The sequence below is a fragment of the Micromys minutus genome (genome assembly GCF_963924665.1).
Source record: "Micromys minutus genome assembly, chromosome: 24".
NCBI lineage: Eukaryota > Metazoa > Chordata > Mammalia > Rodentia > Muridae > Micromys > Micromys minutus.
The window spans coordinates 18,586,732-18,612,872 of record NC_137959.1 but is presented as its reverse complement, the minus strand read 5'-3'; the positions used below and the strand labels follow the sequence as shown (position 1 = coordinate 18,612,872).

At 47.9% G+C, this 26,141-nt stretch overlaps 1 protein-coding gene across 1 annotated transcript in view; it reads right to left on the bottom strand.

Moving 5' to 3' along the window:
• Positions 1-26,141, bottom strand: part of NLRC5 (NLR family CARD domain containing 5) — a 66,290-nt gene that overhangs the window by 3,369 nt on the left and 36,780 nt on the right. The window contains exons 24-42 of the mRNA XM_080937365.1: positions 22,836-22,919; positions 20,348-20,437; positions 20,143-20,205; positions 18,731-18,814; positions 16,081-16,164; positions 15,176-15,265; positions 14,843-14,908; positions 13,810-13,893; positions 13,638-13,721; positions 11,301-11,387; positions 10,708-10,788; positions 9,729-9,809; positions 9,425-9,517; positions 6,411-6,494; positions 5,773-5,856; positions 2,532-2,615; positions 636-719; positions 300-383; positions 110-187 (exon numbers count right to left, since the gene is read on the bottom strand). Coding sequence (XP_080793491.1) covers positions 110-187; positions 300-383; positions 636-719; positions 2,532-2,615; positions 5,773-5,856; positions 6,411-6,494; positions 9,425-9,517; positions 9,729-9,809; positions 10,708-10,788; positions 11,301-11,387; positions 13,638-13,721; positions 13,810-13,893; positions 14,843-14,908; positions 15,176-15,265; positions 16,081-16,164; positions 18,731-18,814; positions 20,143-20,205; positions 20,348-20,437; positions 22,836-22,919 — 1,569 coding nt within the window. The remainder of the gene's footprint in view (positions 1-109; positions 188-299; positions 384-635; positions 720-2,531; positions 2,616-5,772; positions 5,857-6,410; positions 6,495-9,424; positions 9,518-9,728; positions 9,810-10,707; positions 10,789-11,300; positions 11,388-13,637; positions 13,722-13,809; positions 13,894-14,842; positions 14,909-15,175; positions 15,266-16,080; positions 16,165-18,730; positions 18,815-20,142; positions 20,206-20,347; positions 20,438-22,835; positions 22,920-26,141) is intronic.

The window sequence follows — 26,141 nt, the reverse complement described above, 5'->3', positions numbered from 1 at the left end:
ATGCTAACCTCAGGCTAAGCTGTTCAGCCATGGCTTGCTTGGGTTGCATGGTTTCTCCTGGGTCCCCTGTCCGAGGCTCTGTATGCTAAGTTGGCATGGGAACACTCACCTCAGGACCCTGAGTTGTGGGGGTAATCTCTGAGCCAGCTCCAGGGCTGTGGGATCCCCCAGAGTGTTGTGGCCCAGTCTGAAAGAAGATAGGATAGAGTGTCAAGCATGGGCTGCCTGCCCAGGACCCCACTCTGCCCAGGTCTAAGGGAACAAGAGGGCCAGGGGACCCCACCTGGAGAGATACTCACATGATCTCCTCCAAGTTCTCCAGATGGATGAGAGACTTTACCAGCTGCATCCCCCCAGCTGGGCCAATCCTGTTCCCCGAGAGGCTGTGGAAGGGGAGCTTATTGGACCCCCTCTCCCCTCATTCCTCCCCCACTACATTTGCACTTGAGATGTGACCATGCCTCCCTCCTGATGGAACACAAAAGACACAGAGTACAGGCCATAGGAGATCACAAATTCTGGGCACCAAGACTGGGAGGGCTTCCTTTTCCAGTGCTGGCCTGGGCCAGTGGCCAGTGTCTCCCAGAAGTATGATGTACTCTCTGCAAGCTCTTTTCAGTGGGGTTGAGACTCACTCTAATTTCCTGAGTCCTGGCAGCCTTGGCAAGATGTCAGCTAAGTGCTGGGTACCCACGTCTCCAATCTGGTTGTGCCTCAAGCTTGGGGAGAAAAGCAAAGATGAACTATCAGGCTGCCTCCCATCTCCCCTCTCCCCTTGCCCATACCCCTTCAGGATACACATGGAGAAAGTCCTCAGTTCGCAAGGGAGTTCCAGTGTCCCATGTTTGGATGGGACTCCCAACTCTTGGTATCTGTTTAGGATACTCTCACTGTTGTCATCCTAAAATCTTTCCTGACACTCTTGCATACCATCTTGGGGAGTCCAAGGATCTCCCCTGGGGTTGCTTATGCAGTGTGGAAGTGTGTGAAGGGGCAACAGTAAAAAATGAAGGGGATACTTAAAGAGATACCCCACTGCCTTCGGTCTTTCCTGTCAACATTGCATAAAATCTGGGGGAAGAGCTGCAACTTGTCCCAACTCCTCCAAGCTGTCAGCAACCCTGAAGAGTGTCAGAAGGCATCAGCCACTGTCACCAATGCCATTCCTGCTCAGCCCAGAGAAGAGAGGACAGGCTCGGAGGAGCATAAAGGCTTTGCAGGTGCTGAGTGCAGAACCCTCCAGATGGCCAAACCTTTATTCGTCCAGAAACTCATATGCCACTCACAAAACCTCTGGAGGAAAGTAAGCAGAATAGTATTGACTGTTCCCCATGTCCCAGGTAAGAAAATGGAGCAGCAGAGACTCACAGTGACTTTTATGCAAGGCAGACAATGATGCTTAAAGCCCCTGGCCTGTAACAGTTACTATAATCCTCAGCTTGCCTTGTTTGCCTGAACCCCAGCAACAGAGTTCCCCATGTAAGTCTGGCAGGATGGCAAGTGGGTTCAGTTAAGGCACCTGAACTGAAACAGGGAGCTTCCTCTGTCTTCATTAACACCAACCATCATCCCCACCATCACCACCACCATTACCACCACCATCACCATCACTACCACCACCACCACCATTAACTCCACCATCATCCCCACCATCACCACTACCACCATTACCACCACCATCACCACCACCACCATTACCACCACCACCACCATCACCATCACTACCACCACCATCACCACCACCACCACCACCACCATCACCACCATCATCATCCTCATTATCATCGCTTCTGTCTCCTCTGTACCTGGAATGGTCTTGCCTATATGAGAAGCAAGAGCTAAGCTAAACCAAAAGTAAACTAAACAGCTCACAGAAATGGTTTGCCTTCTTGTCCTGGAGGTTGTTTGTTTCCTTTTATACATGAAATTGCAGTAAGATGCCTTGCTTTGATTTGGGATCCTGTGTGCCACATCCCCCTGCATGTAAATCACAGGCCCTGCCAGTGTCAGGCTGAGCCTCTGTCAGAGCCAAATGCCTGTGGCACCACTGGGATTTGTTTTAGTCACAATATTTAGGGTTTGGAGTAAACCACATCATAAGCATTCTCTTGTTGAGCAGGCAGGGGGTGGTACCACAGGTGAGATTAAGTCTAGCCCCTCACTTTACAAAGTGTGGTCTCTGGCCCTCAAAACCACCACCCTTGTGGTGTTCACTGGAAACACAAGATCTGGGTACCTGGATTTGTACAGTCATAATTCTCATCTTAACACAAATCTACAGAGAATCCTATGCACATGAAGGGTTTCTATGGGGCTCCAACCCCACCCTGCAATGTCGCTTTTGTATCCAGGAAGCTGGTGGCTCTAGTAAGCAAGAACAACAGACACTAGCATGGAAGGGGACAGTGATGTCTCTAGAGGGAGCAATCACAGGTTCCAGTGAAGATGCCCAATGTTTCCTGGATGGTATCCCAACAACAGAGACCACCAGGGGTCCTCTCTCTCTTTCCCACAGGTGGCTGGTTACTCACCGAAGGTCCTGCAGTAGGGTCATGTGGCTTAGTCCTTGAATGAGCAAGGCCAGAGAGGAGTCTTCCAGTGGCAAGTGACTGAGGCTAGAGAGACGAGGCAGATGAACTTTGCATGCCTGGGACACAGACTGAGGCCCTGTCTAGACAGACTCGTGAGGCCTCTATACTGAACGTACCCACAGCCCTCCAGTGTAATGTGTGATAAGCACTGACACCCATACATTATGCATAGACTATTGAGTCAAATGCCAGTGGTTCTGTGTTCTCAACCACATGTTTAGACTGGTGCTGAGCAGTAACAGAGATCACATAAACAGGGGCCAAAGACTAATCTGAGGCCATCTTGAAAATATGTGCTCTGTCACATCCATTCTACAGATGAGGAACACTGAGGCTCCAAGGGAAAGGGAACCTACTCAAGAGTCATAAGAGAAAGCAGCAGCAGCAGGAATAGAACCTAAAACCTCAGGACCCTTTTCCAGGGCCCTTCCCATGTGTTCCCCACTGGCTGGTGATCCCAAGGTCCCCAAGGTCCCCAGTCTGAGCACTGAAGAGAAACAAATGACAGTATTAGCCAGGGCTTCTACCAAGTGCACGAGGCCAGTCCCTGCTCACCACACTCACCAAGCATTATTTCAGTTAATCCTCATAATCCTAGGAAATCAAAGCTCAGAAAGAAGACTTAGCCTAGAGAGGCAAAGCGCGTGCCCAAGCCAGCACGACATCATGGCAGCAGGACTTGGCCAGCTGCCTCGGTTTCCTAGGGATACAGTTCTTAAGGACACGTAATCAGTGCTGAAATGACACAGCCTCTGCAAACAAAGGCCATCAACAGCCTATCAAGAGCCTATCCACCTGAAGGGTCTGGCTCTGAGCAGGATCCTCTCCCCTAACCTGAGAAGGGCATGAGGAGAGCCGGAAGGAGCTGGCTGGGTTTAAGGAGAGCTGCCAATCGCAGAAGACATGGTACTGACAGGTGTTGAGGACCCATCCCCTTCTTTCACACAACGAGGAAGGAAGTGGTAAGGAAGATCCTCCCTACGGAACCACCCACCCCTAGCCCTGGCCAAGACTCGGGGGCCATATAGATGAATAAGCCAATGAATGACCTCACTGAGTCTTTAACTGCTCATATACAACTTTGGGAAGATTCTAGAAGGCTGAGGGAGCAGTGGGTTTCCAGGGAAAACCCAAGAAATAACTCTATGGAAAGACATGGTCTCTGTATGGTCCAAGGTCTCCTAATGCTTTCCTCCTGTCCTCACAATTCTCCTGTAGATGAGCTGAGAAAGGCAGACGAGGGACATGTCTTCACTGTGGGCTACTGTTCAACTGTGTGAGCACATATGTGGGGAAAAATCTGGAAACCATTTCACAAACTGACTGTTCTGGGAAGTTTTCTAAAGAAGCATCATCTCCAGGGGATTTTACCCTCTTTGTCACATATTTTTGAAATTATGGAGCTTTTTATAACCAGGGTATATTCTGGGTCATCAGAAAAACAGATTTAAAACAGAAAAATGCAGTAAAATGTGCTCAAAAAAAACAAAAACAAAAACAAAAACAAAAAACACAAAAAACAAAAAAAAAAAAACCCCAAAAAACAAAACAAAAAAAAAAAAAAAAAAAAAACCTGCCTGAGCCGGGTCTGTGCAGGTTGGGGCTATTTTTTTTGGGGGGAGGGATTGGGCTGTTTCTGGTATCTCTATGAATTTGATGATTGCCAATTTCTAGGGAAGTAAAGGTAGAGAGTTACTAAGAGACAAGTGTGGCTGGCAAGAGGGCTCCGTACATAAAGGTGCTCAATGTCAAGCCTAAGGATCTGAATTTGATCCATGAATCCCATTTAATGGAAAGAAAGAGGCACTCCCAAAAGTTATCCTCTGACCTCTGCATATTCACCAGGGGGTATAAGCACATGCACACGTAATGTTAAAGGAAGAAGAAAACTGTGCAGATATCAGGGGCACAGGAGGGGAGTCTGTATCTCTTTTGTAACAGCATCTCATATGCTACCTAAGCCCAGAGGACAGGTAGGCTTTGATCCCACCTAGCCAATGAGTCAACTGAGAATTTATGGGCAGCGTGTAACGGAGCTCATTTCATAAGTCTCCGGCCGATCACAGGGATAAATGGGCTCCCTTTCCAGTAAATTAGAGGAAAGAAAGCTGCAGAGGGTGGTGGATGGGAGAACATAGGCCAGTAACTGGCCCTTGGAGGAGCCAAACATGCCCGAAGTTAAGCTGCCTTGTAGTTTTCTTAAAAAAAAAAGAAAAGAAAAGAAAAGAAAAAAGTCAACCAAATCTGACCTTGGTTGCTTTGAGTTGGAGATTATGGTGTTTCCAGAGACCAAGCATCTTGATGACACTCAGCTAGACAGTGAAGTGAAAGTCTGTGTGTGTGTGTGTGTGTGTGTGTGTGTGTGTGTGTGTATGTTCCAAAGACTGGAAGGTGCATTCAGAGGGAGGAAAAGAAATGCAGGGGCTCCTAGGCAAGCCCCATATACCCCTGTGTATGAACTCTACTCACACCCCTCCCCATGAACCTCTCTCTTTAGTTCCTTCTCCATGAACCTCCCTTCTCCTCCCCCTCCCCATGAACTTCCACTCATTCCCCCCCATGAACACCCTCCCTCACTCCCCTCCCCATGAACACCCTCTCTCACTCCCCTCACCATGAACACCCTCACTCACTCCCCTCCCTGTGAACACCCTCACTCACTCCCCTCCCCATGAACACCCTCACTCACTCCCCTCCCTGTGAACACCCTCACTCACTCCCCTCCCCATGAACACCCTCACTCACTCCCCTCCCTGTGAACACCCTCACTCACTCCCCTCCCCATGAACACCCTCCCTCACTCCCTTCCCCATGAACACCCTCACTCACTCCCCTCCCCATGAACACCCTCACTCACTCCCCTCCCTGTGAACACCCTCACTCACTCCCCTTCCCATGAACACCCTCACTCACTCCCCTCCCCATGAACACCCTCACTCACTCCCCTCCCCATGAACACCCTCACTCACTCCCCTCCCCATGAACACCCTCACTCACTCCCCTCCCTGTGAACACCCTCACTCACTGCCCTCCCCATGAACACCCTCACTCACTCCCCTCCCCATGAACACCCTCTCTCACTCCCCTCCATGTGAACCTCTTCTCCCCCTCCCCTCTCCATCTGTTTCCCATCCAGTTCTCTCCCATATACTCTTCCCCTCACTGCCTTCCCTCCACTTACTGCAGCCTCTTCAGTCTGCAAGTTCCCTGAAGGGCTCCTATCAGTAGCTCTATGTCCTCCTCACAGAGGCTGTTGTTAGAGAAGCTGTAGGGACAAAGCAGAAGGTTCCATTCAGGCAAGTGCCCTGGAGAGACACTGCCCTACCTTGCCCCTTGGCCCTGGGGAGGCTGATTGGGATTGCAGATAACAGGCCAGACTTTCTGCCCAGTCCCCACTGCAGGAGCATTCCTGGCCCCAAGGGCTAAGCTATAAGGTCCCTGCAAGAGGAGTGGCCATCACTGCTGGGCCAGGTAAGAAGGAGGCAAGTGAAGGCTACAGAGAAGACTCAGGACATGCAAACATACGATGATTCTTATGTCTCTGTGATTTCTGCACCCTGGCATTTATTATCAACTGGGGCAGAGTCGAGTCCCATTTTGACAGATGTACAGTTCCAAGCCACCAAGTGAAGGAGGAAGAAAAATCCAGCCAAAGACACTCCATGGGTCAAAGGTAAAGTCAAGACAAGGGACACAGCATTCAACCTTCTGATTGCTAGGCTTGGCCAGGGAGGACAGAGACAGGTTCAAGTGCCTCTGCACCCCACTAGCGGCTCAGCTGTCCTCTCAGCCATTCCTTGGCCAGCCATCCCAACTTACTCCAGCTCCTCCAGATGGTGGCAGTGTCCCAGACCAGATGCCAGGTGGGAGAGGGTCTCTGTGCTCACATGACTGAAGGTCAGCCTGTTGGGAACGAAAGGGTGGCGGGTCAGGAAGAACCTCAGGAAGTCTGAAACTGAGAACAGAGGCTGGGAGTGACCCTTGGAGACAGTGGTTAGGGGATGCCTGTCCTCCATAAATCACTCCCAGGATGTAGCTGGAGGCAGAAGCTGGGGTTGTCCCCTATCCCTTCCTTAGTCACAGCTGGATGCCATGGTAAATAGCCAGCTGGTGCTGAAGTACAGTTCTCAGCCTGCTGGAGTCAGGCAGACAGATTCAGAGGGGGGTTCATTTGTTTTTGTTTTTTGTTTTTGTTTTTTGTTTTTGTTTTTTTTTTGTTTTTGTTTTGTTTTTGTTTTTTTTTTTGAGACAGTCTATGTCAATGTGGCTCTGGTTGTCTTGAGCAGGCTGGCCTCTAACTCACAAAGATCAGCCTGCCTCTGCCTCCAAGGGTTGAAATTAAAGGCATGCACCGCCATACCCAGCCCAAGTTTATGAGTTTTTTTTTTTCTTCTTTTAGAAAAATATCCCCTCCACTTAAAATTTTTATTTATAGGGGGGATCCGGGAAAGGGGATAACATTTGGAATGTAAATACATAATAAAATATCCAATAAAATGCGAAAAAGAAAATAATTGAATGTTCAGTGATAAAATGTGAAAAAATTATTTATTTATGAAAATGTATTAAGAGAAAGTCAGGGAAACTGAGAGTGGAAGGGGTTCCAAGGGACAAATGACAAGTTTCTATAGTATTTGAAAATTCTACTTTCATTTATTTTAGTATACAGGTGTGTTTGTGTGTATATAAACACAAGTCACAGTGTGTGTATATGGAGGTCAGAGGACAATTTTTGGGAGTTCTTTTCTTCCTCCATGTGGCTCCTGGGAGGCTAGGCTCAGATCCTCAAGCCTAGCAGCAAGCACCACTGAGCAATCTCACCAGCTGAGAGTTCCTAGATGTAATCAGTCACATTGAATGTCAGAAAATCCCATTTGCATTGGGCAAGGCAGTTTATTTTTCTTTTTTTAGTGATCCCAGCAGTCGAAGTTAGGGCAGGAGAATGGAGAGTTCAAGGCCAGCCTGGGTCACATACTGAGACCCTGTCTCAAAAATCAAACTCATCCCAATCAAGCAAAAGCTCCATTTTGCGGTCTTTGCTCTGGTAATGAACGCGGGCAATATTTACTAATGGATGCCAACATTTGTGGATGAAAGTCTGAAGAACTGGATATTAACATTCTGAAGTGATCTCCCTACGAGACACGTGTCAGTCCCCAAAAGAGTATTTTTGCAAGTGAAGGGACTTGGCAGACACTACCTTTGCCCAGTGACACAGTTAGCATCTCCAGTAAAGGGATACAAGCATTGTGTGTCTTTGATAGCAGGTAAAGAGGAACACACAATGGCCTGGGTGATATTCCTGGTTCAAATGCAGACGATAATGCTGGGCAGGTGCAAGCTTAAGGAGATTCCTGCCTGCAGATCCCAGAGGCTGTCTAGACGCAGGAGGTTGAAGGATGCTTCAGGTCAAACATGCTACTGAGAGACAACTGACACTGAATTCACCTTTTCATTCTGCACTGGGTCCGGAACACACAGGGGAAAGCCACAAAATCAGCAATGCACACTACTAAAGGGACAATGAGAAGCTTGGCGTGTGAGCTGTAACTGAGAGCGTAGTGCTCAGGGATGTGTGTGTCTCAATTGGTAGAGTGCTTGCCTAGCTTGTTCAAGGCCCTGAATGCAATCCCTGGAGGCTTACACCTGTCATTCTAACACTGAGGAGGCAGAACAAGACAGTCAGGAGTTCAAGGACATGGTGTGTGTGCGTGTGTGAAAATCTCCATGCTGGTCTTCAACTTCTCATGCAGCTGGGTTATTCTTGAACTCCAGATCTTCCTGTCTCAGCCTTCTAAATGCTTAGCAACTTTTTTTATTGGATAGTTCATTTACATTTCAAATGTTATTCCCCTTTCCCAGATTTTCTCTCTCTCATTCTCCCTCCCCCTGCTTCTATGAGGATGCTCCCCTTTCCACCCACCCATTCCCACCTCAACACCCTGGTATTCCCCCACACTGAGGAAATGAGACTTCACAGGACCAAGGGCTTCTCCTCCTATTGATGACAGACTATGTCATCCTCTGCTACAAATGAGGCTGGAGCCATGGGTTCCCCTGTGTGTACTCTTTGGTTGGTGGTTTAGTCCCTGGGAGCTCTGGATAGGGGGGTCTGGTTGGTTGATATTGTTGTTCTTCCTATGGGGTTGCAAACCCTTTCAGCTCCCTCAGTCCTTTCTCTAACTCCTTCACTGGGGATTTAGCAACTTTTAATTCCCAGTTATTCCAAATGAAAACAAAACAGAATAGCATATGGAAAAAGGGAAATTTTAGTTGTGTGGCTGGGTTCCTAAGGTCACATTTAGGACCCTTGTAGCCCTAGCATAATTTCTAGGAACCTGAAACCTGAGCACTGTTGTGCAACTAGCATCCTCTGGGCTGGGAGCTAGGGGACAGGTGGAACAGGCAGGCAAGGGGGCTATGGTTGTTTGAATAAGAATGGCCCCTATAGACTAACTCATATGTTTGAATGCTTGGCCTATAGAAAGTCACACCGTTAGGAAGTGTGGCCTTGTTGAAGAAAGTGTGTCACTGTTGGAGTGGTTTCCTAAGGTCTCCTGTGTTCAAGCTATGCCCAGAGTGGTACACGGTCAGTCTCCTGCTGCTGCCTGAGGACTGAGACGTAGAACTCTCAGCTCCTTCTCCAGCAACCATACCTATCTGCACGCTGCCATGTTACTTGTCATCACTATAAAGGACCGAACCTCTGAAACTGTAAGCCAGCCCCAATTAAATGTTGTCCTTTATAAGAGTTGCCAAGGTCATGATGTCTCTTCGCAGCAATGGAAACCCTAACTAAGCAGGAGCCTCAGTGAAAGTGCAAGTCCACATACCCAAAGCTCTTCAGCTCACAGCTTGACAGCAGGATGTTCTGCAGCAGCCTGGATCTAGTGCCACCATCGTCACGGAAGCTAACCTGAGACAAGCTGAAAGGGCCAAGAGTGTTCCAGAAGGCTGGACACAACTTGGGGGGTTACTATGAGAGAAGGTCCCTCTAAGAGCTTCCATGGGTATCCCTGAGTATTGGGCCCTAAGCCCAAGTATGAGTCCCACCCCATGGAAATAAGAATGTGGCCCAGAGAAGACACTAGGGTAGCCAGTGAACTTGAAGCCATCATTGGCATCGCCAGTGCCAACCTCAGCTGCTTCAGTCTGGTGCATGTCTCCATCAACTTCATAAGAAGGCTGTGTTCGGTCCCCAGGGCACAGTGAGCCAACCTGGAAGCAGAGAGAATAGCTGCAGTACCTGGTCCATGATGGAAGACCCGTTCCTACTTTCACGCTCATGGCATAGGACACACATGTTGGTTAAAGAAAGTCTGAGTTTACTACCCAGTTACAAGATCCACTGGGAAGAATGGTCCATGTGGGCAGCTGGCACACACAGGGAGAAGGCAGTGCATGTGCCGACAAGGAGGCAAGCTGGGTCTGGTCCCTAGAATGTATGCATGCCGAGCTGTGTCTGCTCAAAAGATGTGACACTTCAATGTCCCAAAATGGGACATTTGGATCAAAATGTCCTAAATCCAGGCATCTATAACGAGAGCAGAAAGACAATAGAGACTTGGACAAATCTTGGCTGTCAGGGTCCCAGCTGAAATGGGGCATTGAAGCTGAGACTTGAAGCATGAAAATGTATCACCAGACAAGAGAGGAAGAAACCAGGCACAGAGAAGAGATGCTTGGCAGAAAGAAGAGCCCGTGCAAAGAGTCTGAGGTTAATGTCTGAAGAACTGAAAGGTGAGCTGGAGAGATGGCTCAGCGGTTAAGAGTATTGCCTGCTCCTCTAGAGGTCCTGAGTTCAATTCCCAGCAACCATATAATGGCTCACAATCACCAGTAATGGAATCCGATGCCCTCTTCTGGTTTATCTGAAAGACAGCTACAGTGTATTCATATACATTAAATAAATAAGTAAATCTTTTTAAAAAGTTGTTGGGGACAAGTGGAACTATTGAGTTGGAGTCAGGGATAAAGAGAGAAGGAGAGGACCTCCCAGGATGCAGAAAAACCAAACATCAAAAGATGCAAAAGATGCTGAGCAGGTGCATGAGAAATACTGGTCCAAGCAGTTCCCTCCAGCCACTCCCCTGAGGCTCCCAATGCTGGGTCCCACCTGAGGGCCATGGCCTCAGAATTGTCTTCTTGGTGAGGAAATTCCAGCTGGAGCCACAGGTTCTTTTGGGCCTCAGAGATGCTGAGGGGAGAAGAGATGGGTGAGATATGTGACAACTCGCCTTGGCCCGCATCCTCCTGCTCTCGGACCTGAATCATGACACAATGGATCTTCCTGCTTCAAACAAGGGCAATGGCACTTTGAAAATGGGAGGTGGCACCATAAGCCAGACAGTGCCCGGGTGAGATCTGTTAACACATATTATCCAACTAAAACTGTGCTCTCAACTACCCTCACCATTGTAATCTATAGGACATGTTAGCTGTAACAAAGAGCCACTTTGGGTAACCAGCATGGACCCCCAGCATGCGTGTTTAGACCTTAAATCCAAAGTTACTTTCTTTTGACATTGTGGCCTGTCTTCTGTACAGACTCTACAAATGCATATAACTCTTCAGGCATGCTCAGCAGTTTCTGCCAGCCGGGCATGTTACTCCACAGGACAATATATCACTGTCTAGGGGGGTGAGGGCAAGGGTTGGTTGCCATGGTCATAGAAAGGTGAATTTCCAGGGTCTCTTCCCCGGACTCACCTTAACTCCGTGAGACACCCTGAGGCCTGGGCACAGACTTCCATTAGAGCCGGGAAGCTGACATAGCCCACACAGGGCTCTTCCAACCTGTCATGGCAAGGACATGGACAAAGACCCCCGGTGTGAGCATCAAGTTATTATATCTAGGGGAGGAGTGGTGACAGAAGCCTGGAATATCACGCGTGCGCGTGTGTGTGTATTCCTGTGTTGTGAGCATGCCACAGGACATATGAGAGTGCACAGAGGTCCATGTCTTCTGCGTTGATTGACACAGGCAGACACACACTAGGCAACCCGATTTACCCAGTTCTGGAGATCTAAATTCAGGCCACCATGTTTGCAAACCATGTGCTTTACCCACCGAACTATCTCCCCAGCCCAGAAATATATTCTGAAATCATATTTTTCAAATCTAACACAAGTAACTATGTGGTAAAGGTTAGAAAACCAAACCATACCTAAATGATAACTCCAATGTTATATTTAAACAAAGGAAGATCCAAAGAAAGAGAAAAGGTGGAGTCAGATACAAGGAAATGTGTGAGCTATCACTGGCATGGGTAAGATGGCAGAATTTTCATGAGTGATTTTATTTTGATTTTGGTTTTCTTTTTTAATGATTTATTTATTCTTACTTTATGGCATTGGTGTTTTGTCTTCATGAATGTCTGTGCGAAGGTGTCAGGTCCCCAGTTACTGCAGTTACAGACAGTTGTGAGCTGCCATGTGGGTGCTGGGAATTGGACCCAAGTTCTTTGGAATAGCAGCCAGTGCTCTTAACCACAGAGCATTGTTCCGGTCCTAGATTTTGGTTTTCTACATTTTGTAAACTTTATTTCATGTTTTTTTTTTTTTTCCCCAGAGTTTATTTGTGTCCCTGGTTGTTCTAGAACTCACTCTGTAGATCAGGCTGGCCTTGAACTCAGAGATCTGTCTGCCTCTGCCTCCTGCTGAGATTAAAGGCATGAGCCTCCACCTCATGGCTCATTGTTTAAACTTTGTAAGAAATGCACAAATGAATATAGTTATTTGAAACATTCCCACTTTATGGTTCAGTTGCATTTTTTAAGACATTGTTTTCCTTTATGCTAGTCTGGATTTTCTGTCAATTTTAAAAATGTTACTTTTAGGTGAGGAGTTTTATTTTAAGGTGTTATTTGGGCAATCTAGGAAAGAATTGAATTCAGAGACACAAAGTCCTATTTGCACACCCACATTCTCAGCCAATGGCTGAGAGGTGAAAGCATCTCAAGTCCACAAGAGGATGGATGAGTGCACTGTGGGGTTCCCTTATGCAGGGCTACTAGTCAACCTAAATAGAAAGGTCTCATGTCTGCAACTACGTGGGGGAACCCTGAAGATATGCCACGTGACTGACGGCAGTCACTAAAGGCTAAGGACAGAGTGATTCTACTGACAGGAAGTAATGGAAGAAGTCTGGTCTACAGACAGTTCATGCCCCAAGCTGAGGGCAGAGCTTCGGTTTTGTAAGATAAAGACTGGTTACACACCAGGGTGAAAATCTTTAATACCGATGAGCTGTACCTTTAACTGTGATATGATGGTTAAGTTTTTATTTCTCTATTTATTTTTTTATTTTATTTAGGCAGGTTCTCATGTAGACCAAATAGGCTAGGTTGACCAGGGAGTTCCAGGGACCCCCATCTCTAGCTCTTTAATGTTGGGGTTATACCCCTCTTTTCTTTCATTGCATTTCAGTTCCAGGACTGGAACTCAGGTCTTTGTGAGACAAGGCAGGCATTTCACTGACTGAGCCAGCCCCCAGCCCTTACTTTTAATGAGATTCACAGTAAGATGTTTAGAAGTGATATTTTTATGAGGTCTTCTGTATTTTACTTTAAAGTACTTTAGCCAAACAAATGTGGAGTAAACCTGGGAGAAAATGAGCAATTACCAAACACAGGAAATGGGATGTGCATTTTGAAAGATTATTTTCTCTCCTTTTTAGAATGTTCTCCTTATGAATGCTTTTACATTATGGTGAACATGTACGCTTTTTTTTTTTTTTTTTTTTAATGTTGTTTTTCTCTTCCGCTAGGTGGCCTTCAGACTTTTCTTTGATTATTTTTCATTGATTTTATTTATTATTTCTTCTGTTAGGGATAAAACCCAGAGCTTCATAAATGCTAGACATGCACTCTACTTACTGAACGCACCCAAAGCATGGTTTATATTTTTTAAACCCCAGTTTTTGTGTGCCTGCCATGGCTTTAGGGCAGAGAACTGGGCTCCTGAAAACAGGAAATGGCCAGATAGTAACTGAGAGGGCTTCATCTTCTTCAAAACCCCACTCCCCTCCCAGGTACAGGCCGGTACCTGAGGCCCAGCAACCCTGCTGGCCGATTCACCAGGTTCAGGAGCATGGTCAGCTGTGGCAGGTCCAAGTGACACCTCGTCAGCCTGGGGTTAGAGATCAGTTATTGGTATGGCTCAGGCAGGCAGGATGCCCTGCCCATCATTATCCCCATGGGCTGGGCCTGTCACTCACCAGAGCTCTGTTAACTCTCCGGCCTGGCTCAGGCTGGAGGCCAATCTAGATATTTGTTCAGGGCTGAAGCTGCATTCACATAGCCTGAGGGCAAAAGGCAGGGTCTGAAGAGGCTTGAGCTGCTGGCCTCTCCTCTCTGTCTCCCCAGAGGACCCAGGCTCAGGTTGGGGCCTAGCAGGTATTGGTTCTTGTCTTAGGAGTTGTGAGTCTGTTGTTTATGGAGCACAACTCTACCAACACAATGCTGGCCTCCAGGTACAGGGTACCTGCCTGTTGCAAATTTCATTTAGTCGTTAGGATACCTTACAAGCAGCCACTGATTGACCACAGCACATACCTGCTGGGTTATCGCTGAGGAGGAAAAGTTGGCTTTGGCAGAGTTATCCTGACTCTATGACTAATGCCATAGTTCAGGTTCTTTGTGTGGAGGGTGAGCCCTGTGGTCCTCAGCCTACAGGTAAGCTAGGTCACTGTCCCTGAAAAAGGACTGCAGGATCTCAAAGAGGTTCACTCTAGTATCAGAGCTGCTGGCACCTCACAGACTTCCAGGAGGGGCTGCCACGTAAGCTGGCCTTAAAGGGTTGGGAGAATCCTCTCTGGGAAACAGCAAAAGAAGAGGATGCTATGCTCAGGGCCCATTGTAAGCAGCAAAGCAGGGCATGCTGGTGGATGGAGAACAAAGGCTGTGTGTGTGTGTGTGTGTGTGTGTGTGTGTGTGTGTACTGTATATGTATGAAAGTGTATAAGCAGGTAGCATATATTTTGTTTGTATAGTCTTTTTGATATGTGGGATAATATGTGTAGGGTATATGCATGTTGCGTGTATAGTACATGTGTGTGTTGGATGTATTGCATAATATGGTGTGATGTCATTTGTGTGGTGTTGGGAATGGAATGGGAACATCAGTGCTCAACTGGAGACCAAACCTGGGCTGCATGTCAGAAGCAGGCCAGCTGAGGAGAGACCCAGTGAAGAAGCCATGGATTCCCACAGATCAGAATCCTTGCCTTTTTCCTGCTCACGCAGGATTACCTCAGTGTTGTTCTGGCTCCTTTCTCTTTGGACAAGCACACTTGGAAGATCTGCTCAGAGCCCAGACTGTAAGAAAAAGGGGCAGGGGGGGTATCAAGCTAGGACTCTGGGCACCCAGGGCACTGGGGCCAGGGCCATGCAGAAGAGACAGGACTGAGACCGCAGGGAGTGGGACAGGTCTTTGCCAGCCTCATTCTTTGAGGAAAAGGTTCTATATACCTGGTCCTTTCAGCCCTGGTGGCACCCCACCAGGGATAGAGTCAAAATCACACAGTCTAAAGCCGCAGTGTGGGGGTCATATAGCCCACCACCAGTCAGTGGTTAGCAGCCTACCTCACAGAGACTTCTTGGATATGAGGGTAGGAAGGCAGAGTCTCCAGCAGGTACAGGACCCCTTCCTGAGAGATACTGTTGTGACTGAGGCTGGGAAAGAAACGAGGAAAGGCTCATCAGAGTCCCTTGCCTCTTGCCTCCCCCCTCCCATTTTCAATGGGTGTCCAAGCACTCATTATCCAGATGTCGACATTGAAGCTGAGAGAGAGAGAGAGAGAGAGAGAGAGAGAGAGAGAGAGAGAGAGAGAGAGAGAGAGAGAGAGAGAGAGAGAGAGAGAAGAGAACCAGAGAAAGCCAGAGCCAGAGCTAGAAGGGAAATTACCCTATACAGGGAAGGTATATGGCCCTGAGTACTTAGCTGTCCTCACTGAGCCTGCAGTTTCTATGACTGGGGTAGGACACCAAAGAACCTGATTAGGCAACTCCAGCCCTAGCTGGACCAGGAACTCCCAGAGTACCAAGTTCAATTGTCTAGCAACAAACTGTGTGAGGAGATGCAGTGAGAGCAGATGTGTTCCTAAGAGTCCTCCCTTATTGAAGATCCTTTCCAGACTTGTGCCCCGGAGATGGAGTTAGAGGGATTTCAGGAGTGGGGCCAGCTAGGAGCTGGCTCCTGAAGCCCTGCATCACTTGGTAGGGATGGGATGTTGCTCCCAGTCTCAAGCTGTCTTGGTAAGGGGGCATGGTGGAGGGGCAGGTCTACTCTACAAGTTCTAACTTGAGTGTCTGATGAAGGATCAGGTGGGGATGAAGCAGGAGGTTGTCAGGGATAGGTCCAGGTAAAGAGCAACCCCTTCCCATCACTGGCTCTTGTTCTCAGGTTCCCTTGAGATGCCCTCTAAAGAGACCCACTTATGCTCTGGTTAATGGGGGATCCTCTGGCTGTCTCAGGGACGCTCACTTACTCAAGCCACCCAGAGATGGGCAGCTGTGGCAGGCACTCCAGAAGGCACCTGAGCCCACTGTCATCCAGCAGGTTGGCTGTGAGGCTGTAAGAAGTAAGAGACAGTGTTGGTGGACCAAGCTAGAGGTCCCTGTGGCCACTAAATCGACTATCACTGCTGCTTATCATCACCATGGTATCCACAGCCACCCCACCACCAGAAACATCCCCATCATTCTGAGTGACTGTGCCCACCACCAGGAGCACCCATCATGCTGAGTGGCTGTGCCCACCTCCACACCACCATTGTTTCCCCACAATAAGCATTACCAACAGCGCTGCAGTCCGCACCAGTCCCCCCCCCCCACCGGCATCACAGTAAACCAGTGTTCACTGTGTCCTCATCACCCCTAAATTATCTGTGACACTCCCAGGACTCAGGTTCCTCTTGCAGGCTTTTTGGAGTTAGAGAAAAACTAATGAGCTCTCCTCTGCCCACAGCTGATGCCAGTAGAATCCACAATGATTCAGGAAAGGGACAAATGTTTGGAGGATTCAGTTACCTAATAGATCTCCTCCTGTGGTTTAGGAATCTGATGTTAGAAACCGTACTTGAATTTCACCCCTGCTCTCGCTCCTGATGGCATCCCTGGGCTCAGCCACAACTTCAGAAACATAACCACCCTGTCCTGATCATCTGATTTCCCATCTACATTTCTGACATTTAATTTTTTTATGTTATACGTATGGGTGTTTGCTTACATCTGTGTATGTCTACTACATGTATGCCCAGTGTTGACAGAGGGGCCAGATTTCCAGAACTGGAGTTCCAGCCAATTGATGGCTGCCACATGGATGCTGGGAACAGAACCTGCTGTTCTCTGAAAGAGCAGCAAGAGCTCTTAACCCATGAAGCATCTCCCAGGCCTTATATCTCCAACACCTGTTTCTTTAAAATTTTCTGGAGAATTTTGTTTTAAAAATTGTTTTGTTGAGGCTAGAGAGATAGTTCAGCAGTTAAAATGCTTGTGGCTTTCACAGTACCCACATAGGATGGCTCAAACATCCATAACTCTAGCTCCAGGAGATGCAACATCTTCTTCCTTCTGGCTTCTATGGGTATCCCCGTGTGTGAGGTGCACATGTATATGAATGCACATATGCACACACATACATACATATGTGGGAGGAAAGTTGGTGGATCTCTTTTTATAAATTGCTTTGTTTCACAGAGCCAATTAAGATAATGACCTGCATTTGATTTCCGTGGTACTGAAGTTTGAATCTCAGGCTTTGTACAGACTAGAACTCTACCAATGAGCTATGCCTCCAGTTCTCAAATGACCTTTAAAACAAGACAAGTTTCCCTCTACCACAAAACATTCATCTTTCGTAGAACATGTGGTTCACATCAGCCACATCTCCTCTCCACACCTTTCCTAAGTTCATTTGTTTTAGTTGTAATAAGGTCTCAATACGGGACGCCTTGAACTCGTTATGAAACCCAGGTTGGCTTGGAACCTGAAATCCTCCTGTCTCAGTTCCAAAGCACTGAGGTTACATAACTGGCCTCAATAGAAATTAAAATTATGTAGTATGTATGTATGTATGTATTTATTTATTTATTTTTAGAAGACTCTTATTTCCCAGTGGTTCTGGGTTAGACACTGACTGTAAGTTTCTGTTTCTCACCTGTCAGTCATGATACCTAGGCTTCTGGGAAGTAACAAAAGCACCCCAGAGAGGGTGCCAGGAGCCCCTCTCTGTATGGGGAATCTCCATAGGTGTCCACTGCTGTCATTTCTCCTACTGGGGATTGGGGACTGTCCTATTTGGGCCCTCAACACAAGCCATAGGCACGTTGCTTCACAAGTCCCTGCCCTGGCCAGCTTCAAGTTCTTATTCAGCTTAGCCATTTGGTCCTCTCAGTAGCCACCCTGCCCTCCGAAATCTACCTACAGAGCTCGGATGTACTGGGCAAACACGGTAACCGGCCAAGGGACTCCTGGCACCCCCTCTTAAGGTCCAAGTTACAGGATGTGATGTACAATCTTCATTGGCAACCTGGCTGCGTTTGGAATCATCTAAGAGTCATACACCCTGGGCATGTCTGTAATGGTGTTTCTAGAGAGGTTTAGCTGAGGAGAGAAGTTTCCTCATGCTCCTACCATACCATTGTGCCTTCTCCTTAGTGGTGGACTATGTCTCTCTCAAACCATGAGCTTAGGCTAGGTACAGTAGTGCCCTAGCCTATGGATCCAAACTCACCATCATCCTTGACTACACAGCAAGTTTGAGGTCAATCTGGGCCTCATTAAAGTCAGTCCATCTTAAAAAACCAAACCAATCAACCGGCCAACCAGAATACCCATGAGTTAAAATAAGTCCTATTGCTTTGGCTAGGCGTGTGGTCACACAGTGATGAGAAAAGAAACTAACTTGGCCATGGAGGGAATGGGTAGAAGAGAAGACACATGGGGAGACTTAGAGATGGAACCCAGAGTACCACCTGTCCCCGACAACTGATCCTGAGCCAAAATGGGGCAAAAGAGAGTTCCTGCTCATTGGGTCCTCATGATCGTGCACCTGTGCAGCCCCATCCAGGTGTGTTCCCCTTCCCCCTCCGGGGCTCCCTCCCCTCCCCTCTGCTTCCCCTCCCCCTCCCAACTTACTCAAGCTGGCTGAGGGCTTTGCACTTGCTCAGTGCACAACACAGTGTTTCCATATGCTCTTGGCTGAGGCTGCATCCTGGGAACCTGCACGGTGGGGTTGAGGACAAGAAAGAGAGGAAGCGTTCAGATCCTCGAACCACTTCCACCCCAGATTTTCCTGGGTGTGGCCTCTGAGCTCCAGAGCTCCTGTTCCCAGCAGGTCTTTTTTGGTGTCTATGTATTCCCTTTGGGAAGGGTAATTCTTAAGTGTGGTCCCTAACCAGTCACATCAAAATCGCTCGGAAACTTTGGAATGTGAATCTTGGGTCCTCTGCCAAACCTACATATCAGAACTTCCAGATCACGGTTAGGAGATTTTAACACAAGTTCAAGACCTCTAGATCATTTTAGTCGCTGCCCCTCCCCCAATAAAATAACTTAGACTGAGAAGCGTGACATGTAAAGTCACAGTTGACCTGTCTGTTTTTAAGGCCTACAGTGAAATCTCATAATTAGTTAAATGAAAGGGCCTTGGCTAGCCAACAATCTTAACTCACCCCCCACCAAAAAAAGGCCTGAGTCCCCATCCTCCCAAAACCCTAAAGTCAAAGAGTTAATAAAAGTGCTAGTGGATTTTTCAAAACCCATTATTACTCTTCTTAGCTTTAAAAAATTATTCTTTTTAAAAGACATTACTTTTCTATGTAGACAGAACTGGTTTTGAGCTCCTGCCTCAGCCTCCTGAATGCTAGGATTACAGACATATGCCACCACGTGTGGCCTAATTGTTATTTAACCCTTTGCAGAAAGAGTGTGTCTGCCTCTGGGTTTGAAGCAGTCAGCAGGCTGAGCTCAGGACCCACTCTAGGATCACACTGGTGCCCAGCAAGCACGAGCTAGTCACTGACTGTCATGTCACTGCAAAGAAGGTGCTGGCCCACAGTATGTGTCACAGAGCTAGTGCCTCTGCATCCAAAGGCTACCCTCCTGCCTTCTAGTGCCTCAGTCACCTTAAGTACTGCCAGGGCCAGCAGGACAGGGTCACCCCTATCTGTCCCTCCTGGTGCCTTACATATTGGTTTGTGCAGCTTTGCCAGTATTCTATTTCATAGCTCCCTATTATACCCACGGAGGTCAACAGTCAAAGGGCAAGCAACTTGTTCAAGGCTGCAGGCCCTGGTGGCCCTGGGCCTGGGCAGCTGGATTGGTGGGCAGGTTGTGAAGCTCTTTGTAGAGATCTAGCCCTGAATTCTAGTCTATTTGGACACAGACTTTCTCTTAGTCCCTGGGCCCAGCCTCTCTGGGCCTTTGATGCTTCTTGCAGGAGGAACCAGTTTACATGTGGCAGCAGGCACCTGTATGTCCTCTGCTCTGACCCCAAAAGGTAGGTCCCTGATCCCCTATGGATGTCTAGCATAGTTTGGGGAACTTACCCACAGCACACACCCTCTTGTTCCTCATTGGAGTTAAAGTGCAGAACAGCATGGCTTAGGGACCTGTGGTGACAGTAAACACTCACTTACCCTTGGCCATTGCCTCAGGAAGCTCCTAGATGGCATCTTAGGCACTTCTGATTATTCACATCCTGCAAACTCCAGGCTCCATCCTCCAAGATTAGCTCTGGGGTATGATACCCACCTGAGATTGACCTTCTGAACCCGTGGGCACAGGTTGAAGATGTCGGCCAGCAGGAAGGGGCTTCTTGAAGACAGGACTGTATGTCCTAGCCTGTGAAGGAAAGGGGTGGGGCCAAGCAGGGTTACTAGCCAAGAACCAGGTAGGCTGGAGGAAGGGGAAGAGGAGTATACCTTGGCTGCCACCTTAGCAAGGTAATGAGGAGGACAAGGGGGACTCAAATGAAGCAAAGAAGGGTTGGGGCAGGAGCAGGCTGACCGGGGTCTGAGCCCCAGTTCCATTTGCTAGCTATGTGACCTTGAGTAAGTCTTAAAACCTCCAAGTTTCAGGCTTCTTGTGGGGCAAATGGGATTCATCGTGGTATTCTTTCTTCTGCATCAGCACCCTGCCTGTCATGCTTATGACTGCTGACATGGTTTAAATTGTTTAAAAAAGACTTATTTGTATTTATATGTCTGTGTGGGTATACGTCACCTGTGTGTTTGGAGGCAGGATACCCAAAGAATCCAGAAAAAGGCACTGGATCTCCGGAGCTGGAGTTATAGGTGGCTGTGATCCATTTTGTGTGGGTACTGGGAACCAAACTTGGGTCCTCTGCAAAATCAGGAAGCTCTTTTAGCCACCGAGCATCTCCAGCCCCTAACATTTATTTATTTATTTTCCTGTGTGTGATAGTCTTGCATCATGTGTGTTCAGGTTCTTATGTATGGAGGCAGGTGTGTGTGTGTGTGTGTGTGTGTGTGTGAGAGAGAGAGAGAGAGAGAGAGAGAGAGAGAGAGAGAGAGAGAGAGAGAGAGAGAGAAGAAGAAGGGAGAAAAAGAGGGGGAGGGAGAAGGGGAGAGAGGGAGGAGGGGGGAGAGGGAGAGGGAGGGAGAGAGTAAGAGAGAGGGTGAGAGGGAGGGGGAGAGGGAGGAGGAAAGAGAACAGAGCATCCTAAGGTTGCTATCAAGAATCTTCCTTGATCTCCCACCCTGGGAGACTGTGGGTACATCTTGCCTGCCGCCCAGCTCCCCTCTTCCCATTGCTTCTCTTATCTCTTAGTCTCTACTCAGCAGCCAATCTTAGCTTCTGAAAATTTATACTGTTCATATATACCGCCTTTCAAATTCCTAAGAGTGGAAACCCAAACCCTCTCTCTGGCCGCCAGGTCCTACGTGACCAGCCCTGACATCTCCCTCCATCTTGTCTCCTACCTCCTTCTTGCCAGCCACCACCTCTGAGCTCATGCGTATCTCTTGGCTGCTCCTGTAACCCATCAAGGCTGCAAACACACTCATCCCACAGCCTGGAATGTAGTTTCCTGTCCTTTACAAGCTTACAAAGGCAGATTCTCCCTGGTCCTTCGGGATCACTAGGCTTTCTCTGACACACCTACTGTCATTTGCATAGCTCCATCCACTTACCAATCACAGGAAAGAACTGTGTTACTAGTTACATTTGTGTATTGATTGTTTTGTTTAGGATTTGTTGTTTTGTTTTTGAGGCAGGACTTCACTCTGTAGCCCTGGCTAACCAAGAACTGGAGATCCTCTTGCCTCAGCCTTCCCCAAAGATTTAGGTTCCACCTGACGCCCCCTGGCCACATCATTCCCTGTCACTGTACTATAAGGCAAACACGGAAGGCAAGGGCCTAGTTGTTTGCTTTTTGCTCCCATGTGCATGGCGTCCCAGACGGTGCATGGTCAACAGCATTGAGGGTGAGCAAAATGAAGCTGAGGCCAAGCGAGGGTCAAAGCACAAAAGGCAGAGTCACAGCTGATGCTGTGTGACTTAGAGCTGTGGTTTGTGTGACTGTCCTATCTCCAACCATTTCACATCTGCGAGCTCCCCTCCCCACCACTGAGAGGATCAGAAGAGAAGAAGCGCCCAGAGGCAATGTAAGCAGCCTTGTCCAAGTCCAGAGCTCAGCTGAGGAGCTCTTGGTGCCTCTATTAATGCTATGATTTAATTTCCTGTTGTATTTTTCCATCTCAGCTGTGGATGTTTCTTCCCAGCCCCCTCTGCTAGAAGCATATTTAAAGTAAATCCTTTTTAAATTCTAACCAGTCTGCACTGAAATTAGAAAACAGAGTTTTAAATACTTTGACGGATGCTGCTTAAATTCCTCCCCTTTGACAGAGTTAGAGGGTGACCTTTAAAAACATGGCATGTGACATATACATGACCCACATCTGCTTGGGCCCTTTGTAGGGGTAGGTGACCTTTCCATAGGCAACAAAAGCATGACCGACTATTGGCCACACTCCTCCCATCTTTCATGAGCGTCTGAGTACATGGCCTATTTGAGTCTCAACCTGGAGGGAGAGCTAAACACAAAACAGATCCAGAGGAGACAACACATTGGGGTGAAGTTGAATGATCTGAGTCTCAGATGTATGAGACAAATTGAAGCCGTGGTAGGAGAGAGGAGAAGAGGAGGGCACAAAGCCGTGCCACACACAGCCTGGGGGTTGTGGTCAGCTGGGCAGTAGGACTGGAAACCAGGACTTACTGCAGCAGGCTGAGCTGAGGCAGCTTGGGCAGGTGCTCCAGCAGGGTCTTCAGGCTGTCATCACTCAGAGACTTGCAGGACAATCTGTGAGGCAAAGGATTTGATGAGATGGGGGAACCTTCTAGAAAGTTGGACAGCATAGCTTCATAGCCAGAGCCTTCAGGAAATGAGATATGATGTGTTGCCAAAAGCATCCCTTGTTAAGATCGGGTCAAATCAGATGCATCTTGGAAACACTGGATGGAGCAAATGAAATTGTTTGTTTGCTGTGTGTCTTTACCAGGCTGCTGGACATTTTGGATTTCCAAGGGACTGCAGGACGCCCTCTCTACAAACTCCATGGACTGGCAGGATTGTGACTAGAGGGCCACCAACTACCTCCACACCAGCAGTGAGAAAGCAGTGGAGCCTATGGGCCACCATCCCACTGGAAAGATGAACATTTCTGTGGCCCATCCAAAGTCACTGCATTGCAGGTACAGACAATGTGATAGAACAGGAGACAGTCCCTTGGGCCACTATGTGTCCCGCACATCTAGAGAATCACATTCACCCTCCACTGAGGGTCTGATGTTACTTCCTGTTCCCAGAGCCCTTTGGGCCGGGGTTCCCTCCTGCCTTCACTGTTCTTTTGCCTCTAACTCTTTCTCTTTGTGCTGAAAGGCTGCTGGCCTCAGTCCTGCTGTATTCATTGGTTGGCTGGGAGGAGAGGGTGGGATACCACTGATGTGGGTAAGGGGTAGAGGGGCTCAGACTAGCTTTTTCTGCCCCCCCCCCGGCCAGGACTCAAGGCAGTATCTTGAGTGGTACCTTTCACTGAGGGTTTTTCCAGCACCGTCCCATAGTCCCCACATTCTGAGCCCATAGTACCATGGCCTCTGGGTCTACACAGACCTTTTTAAAGCAACGGACAAATGACACATTTTGACTTATTACAAGTCTCCAGTAGGTGGAGAGGGAAATAGGTGTGCAGCAGGGAACTGACTCTAAGCAAGGCCCAGGACACCCAGTCAATGCTGGGGAGAAGGGGTCCTAAGGTATGCTCAGAACCCCAGCTATGTCTGTCTTTCTTGGAGATCCTGTGCAGCACCTGTAGCTCCAAACCCTGTGTAACCTACAGCCTCGTATTCAGTGGGTACTTAACAGGCAGGCAGTGCTGGAGCGCTTTGGGTAGCATTACTGTGACAACCTAGGTGTACCGAGTATAGCCTGTCTGCACATATCTAGATGGGCTTGCACTACTCTGTTGCAGATGGCCAAGGTGCAAAAGTCTGGAAATGCTAGCACCATGAGAAAAAAAAAAAAAAAAAAAAAAAAAAAAGCAACCCCAGGCACAGCCACTGAATCCTGAATGATGTGTAGAATGATCTTAGAACTTTATTGTTAATATTTGAGGTTCGATAATATTTCCTGTGGTTACATTTAGAATAAAAACACACGGGATAGCGGGATGTGCCTTTAATTCCAGCTCTTGAGAGGCAGAGGCAGGTGGATCTCTGTGACTTAAAGGCCAGCCTGGTCTACAAAGTGAGTTCCAAGCCAGCCAGAGCTACGCAGTAAGACTTTGTCTTTAAAAAAAAAAAAAAAGAAAGAAAGGAAAAAAATTCAAATAAATATAAAAGAGTATTTCAAATAAAAAAATTCACAAATAAAATTGTGAAGTATCTGGAAATAAGTATGTGTGAATGTGTTTGTGCATGTGTGAATACATGTGTGTGAGCACGAATGTTTTCTTTTTGAGACAGAGTGTGGATGTGTAATCCCAACTGGCCTGGAAACAGCTGTGTGGCCCAGTGTGGCCTTACACTCCGGATATCCCAGTCTCCGCCTTGAGTGCTGGGCCTGCAGGCAGCGAGTACCACTCTGCCCGGCCGTGAGCTGTCACTCCTGGGGCAGAGGGGGCCTAAGGTCCTCTACTCTCTCCATTTTATGTATGCCAGAAGTCTCTAGAACAAGAGAGCTGTGTCCGTGACAAAGTAACCTCACATCGACACAGTGTGACAGACCCAGCCTTGGGCAGGAGATCAAAGTCAAGCATGACAGCAAGCAGCCCTTGAGTGATAGGAGCAGGCAGTTGGCCTGTTGGAGGCTTTACCCAAGTCCAGACCCTAGCTTAACCTGGAGACAAAGGACGCAAACTCAACCAGATGATGGCTTACAAAATATCTTAACTGGGGACCTGCAAACTAAGGAGGACATGGAAAAACAGAGAAAGAACGGGAAGCTCTTGGGGAAAGAGGCTGAGAAGCAACGCTTGAGTACAATAAGGATGCAGACCGGGTCCAGAATGCAGGTTCCATCTGGGTGGAAAGGGTTAAAGGCTGAGTCATCAGCCTCTGCCACAGGTGGCTTCTCAGCTGCAACAAACACACTATGTAGCACTAGATGCACACTCTCTGTAACTTTTTGAAACATTGTCTAAATTTATTCCAAAGGATTTTTTTAAATCAGCTGGGGACTGGTGAGATGTGAGATGTTCCCTGGGATCCACATGGTGGAAGCAAGAGCTGATAACCCTGAGTTCTACTGAGTTCTGAGAGTAAGCACTGTGACGTGCACACCCTCAAATGCATACAAAATAAACAGAATACGCTTTTAAAAATGAACTGGACTGGGGAGATGGCTCCCAGGGCAGAGATACTTGCTGCCAAGCTGGACAACTGGAATTCAGTCCCTAGGAAATGACTTGCAAAACTTCTCCTCTATCCTCTGAACATATGCTGCACATATGGGTACACACACACTCTCCCATTCCCAAACAATAAATGAATAAATGTAACAAAATGCTTAATGAACTGGACTCACACTACCTGACCCTGAGGGAAAGCCACACTGTCACTGAATTGTAATTAGATACAGGAAGATCTCCCAGGGCCAGATCCAATCCTGTCAAAGAATGCAAATCCCTACTTCTGGGTGTGTTTGGTATGAGAAGTGCATCAGAAATACACATTGGTGTCTACATGGATTAGTTTGTCCTACGGCCTAGAACTGACTTGAGATGGGGCCGGAAGTCAGGACAGGAGACTGCTGCAACCTGGGAAAGCAGATTCGATGCAGGTAAGTCTACAGGCTGCACCTGGTCTAGGACTGCAGACATGGGCTGCACCTGGTCTAGGACTGCAGACCTAGGCAGAGCAGCACCAATCAGAAAATCCAAAATCTAAAGTCTGAAATAGTTTAAGCACTGATGTCACAGTGAAAGTACAAAATTCCAGTTCTGACAGGTCCCAGCCCCAAGTGCAGGCCCATTATAGAGATGGGATATTGTTTTTAGAGGGCTTACATGAAACCAATGAATGTTGT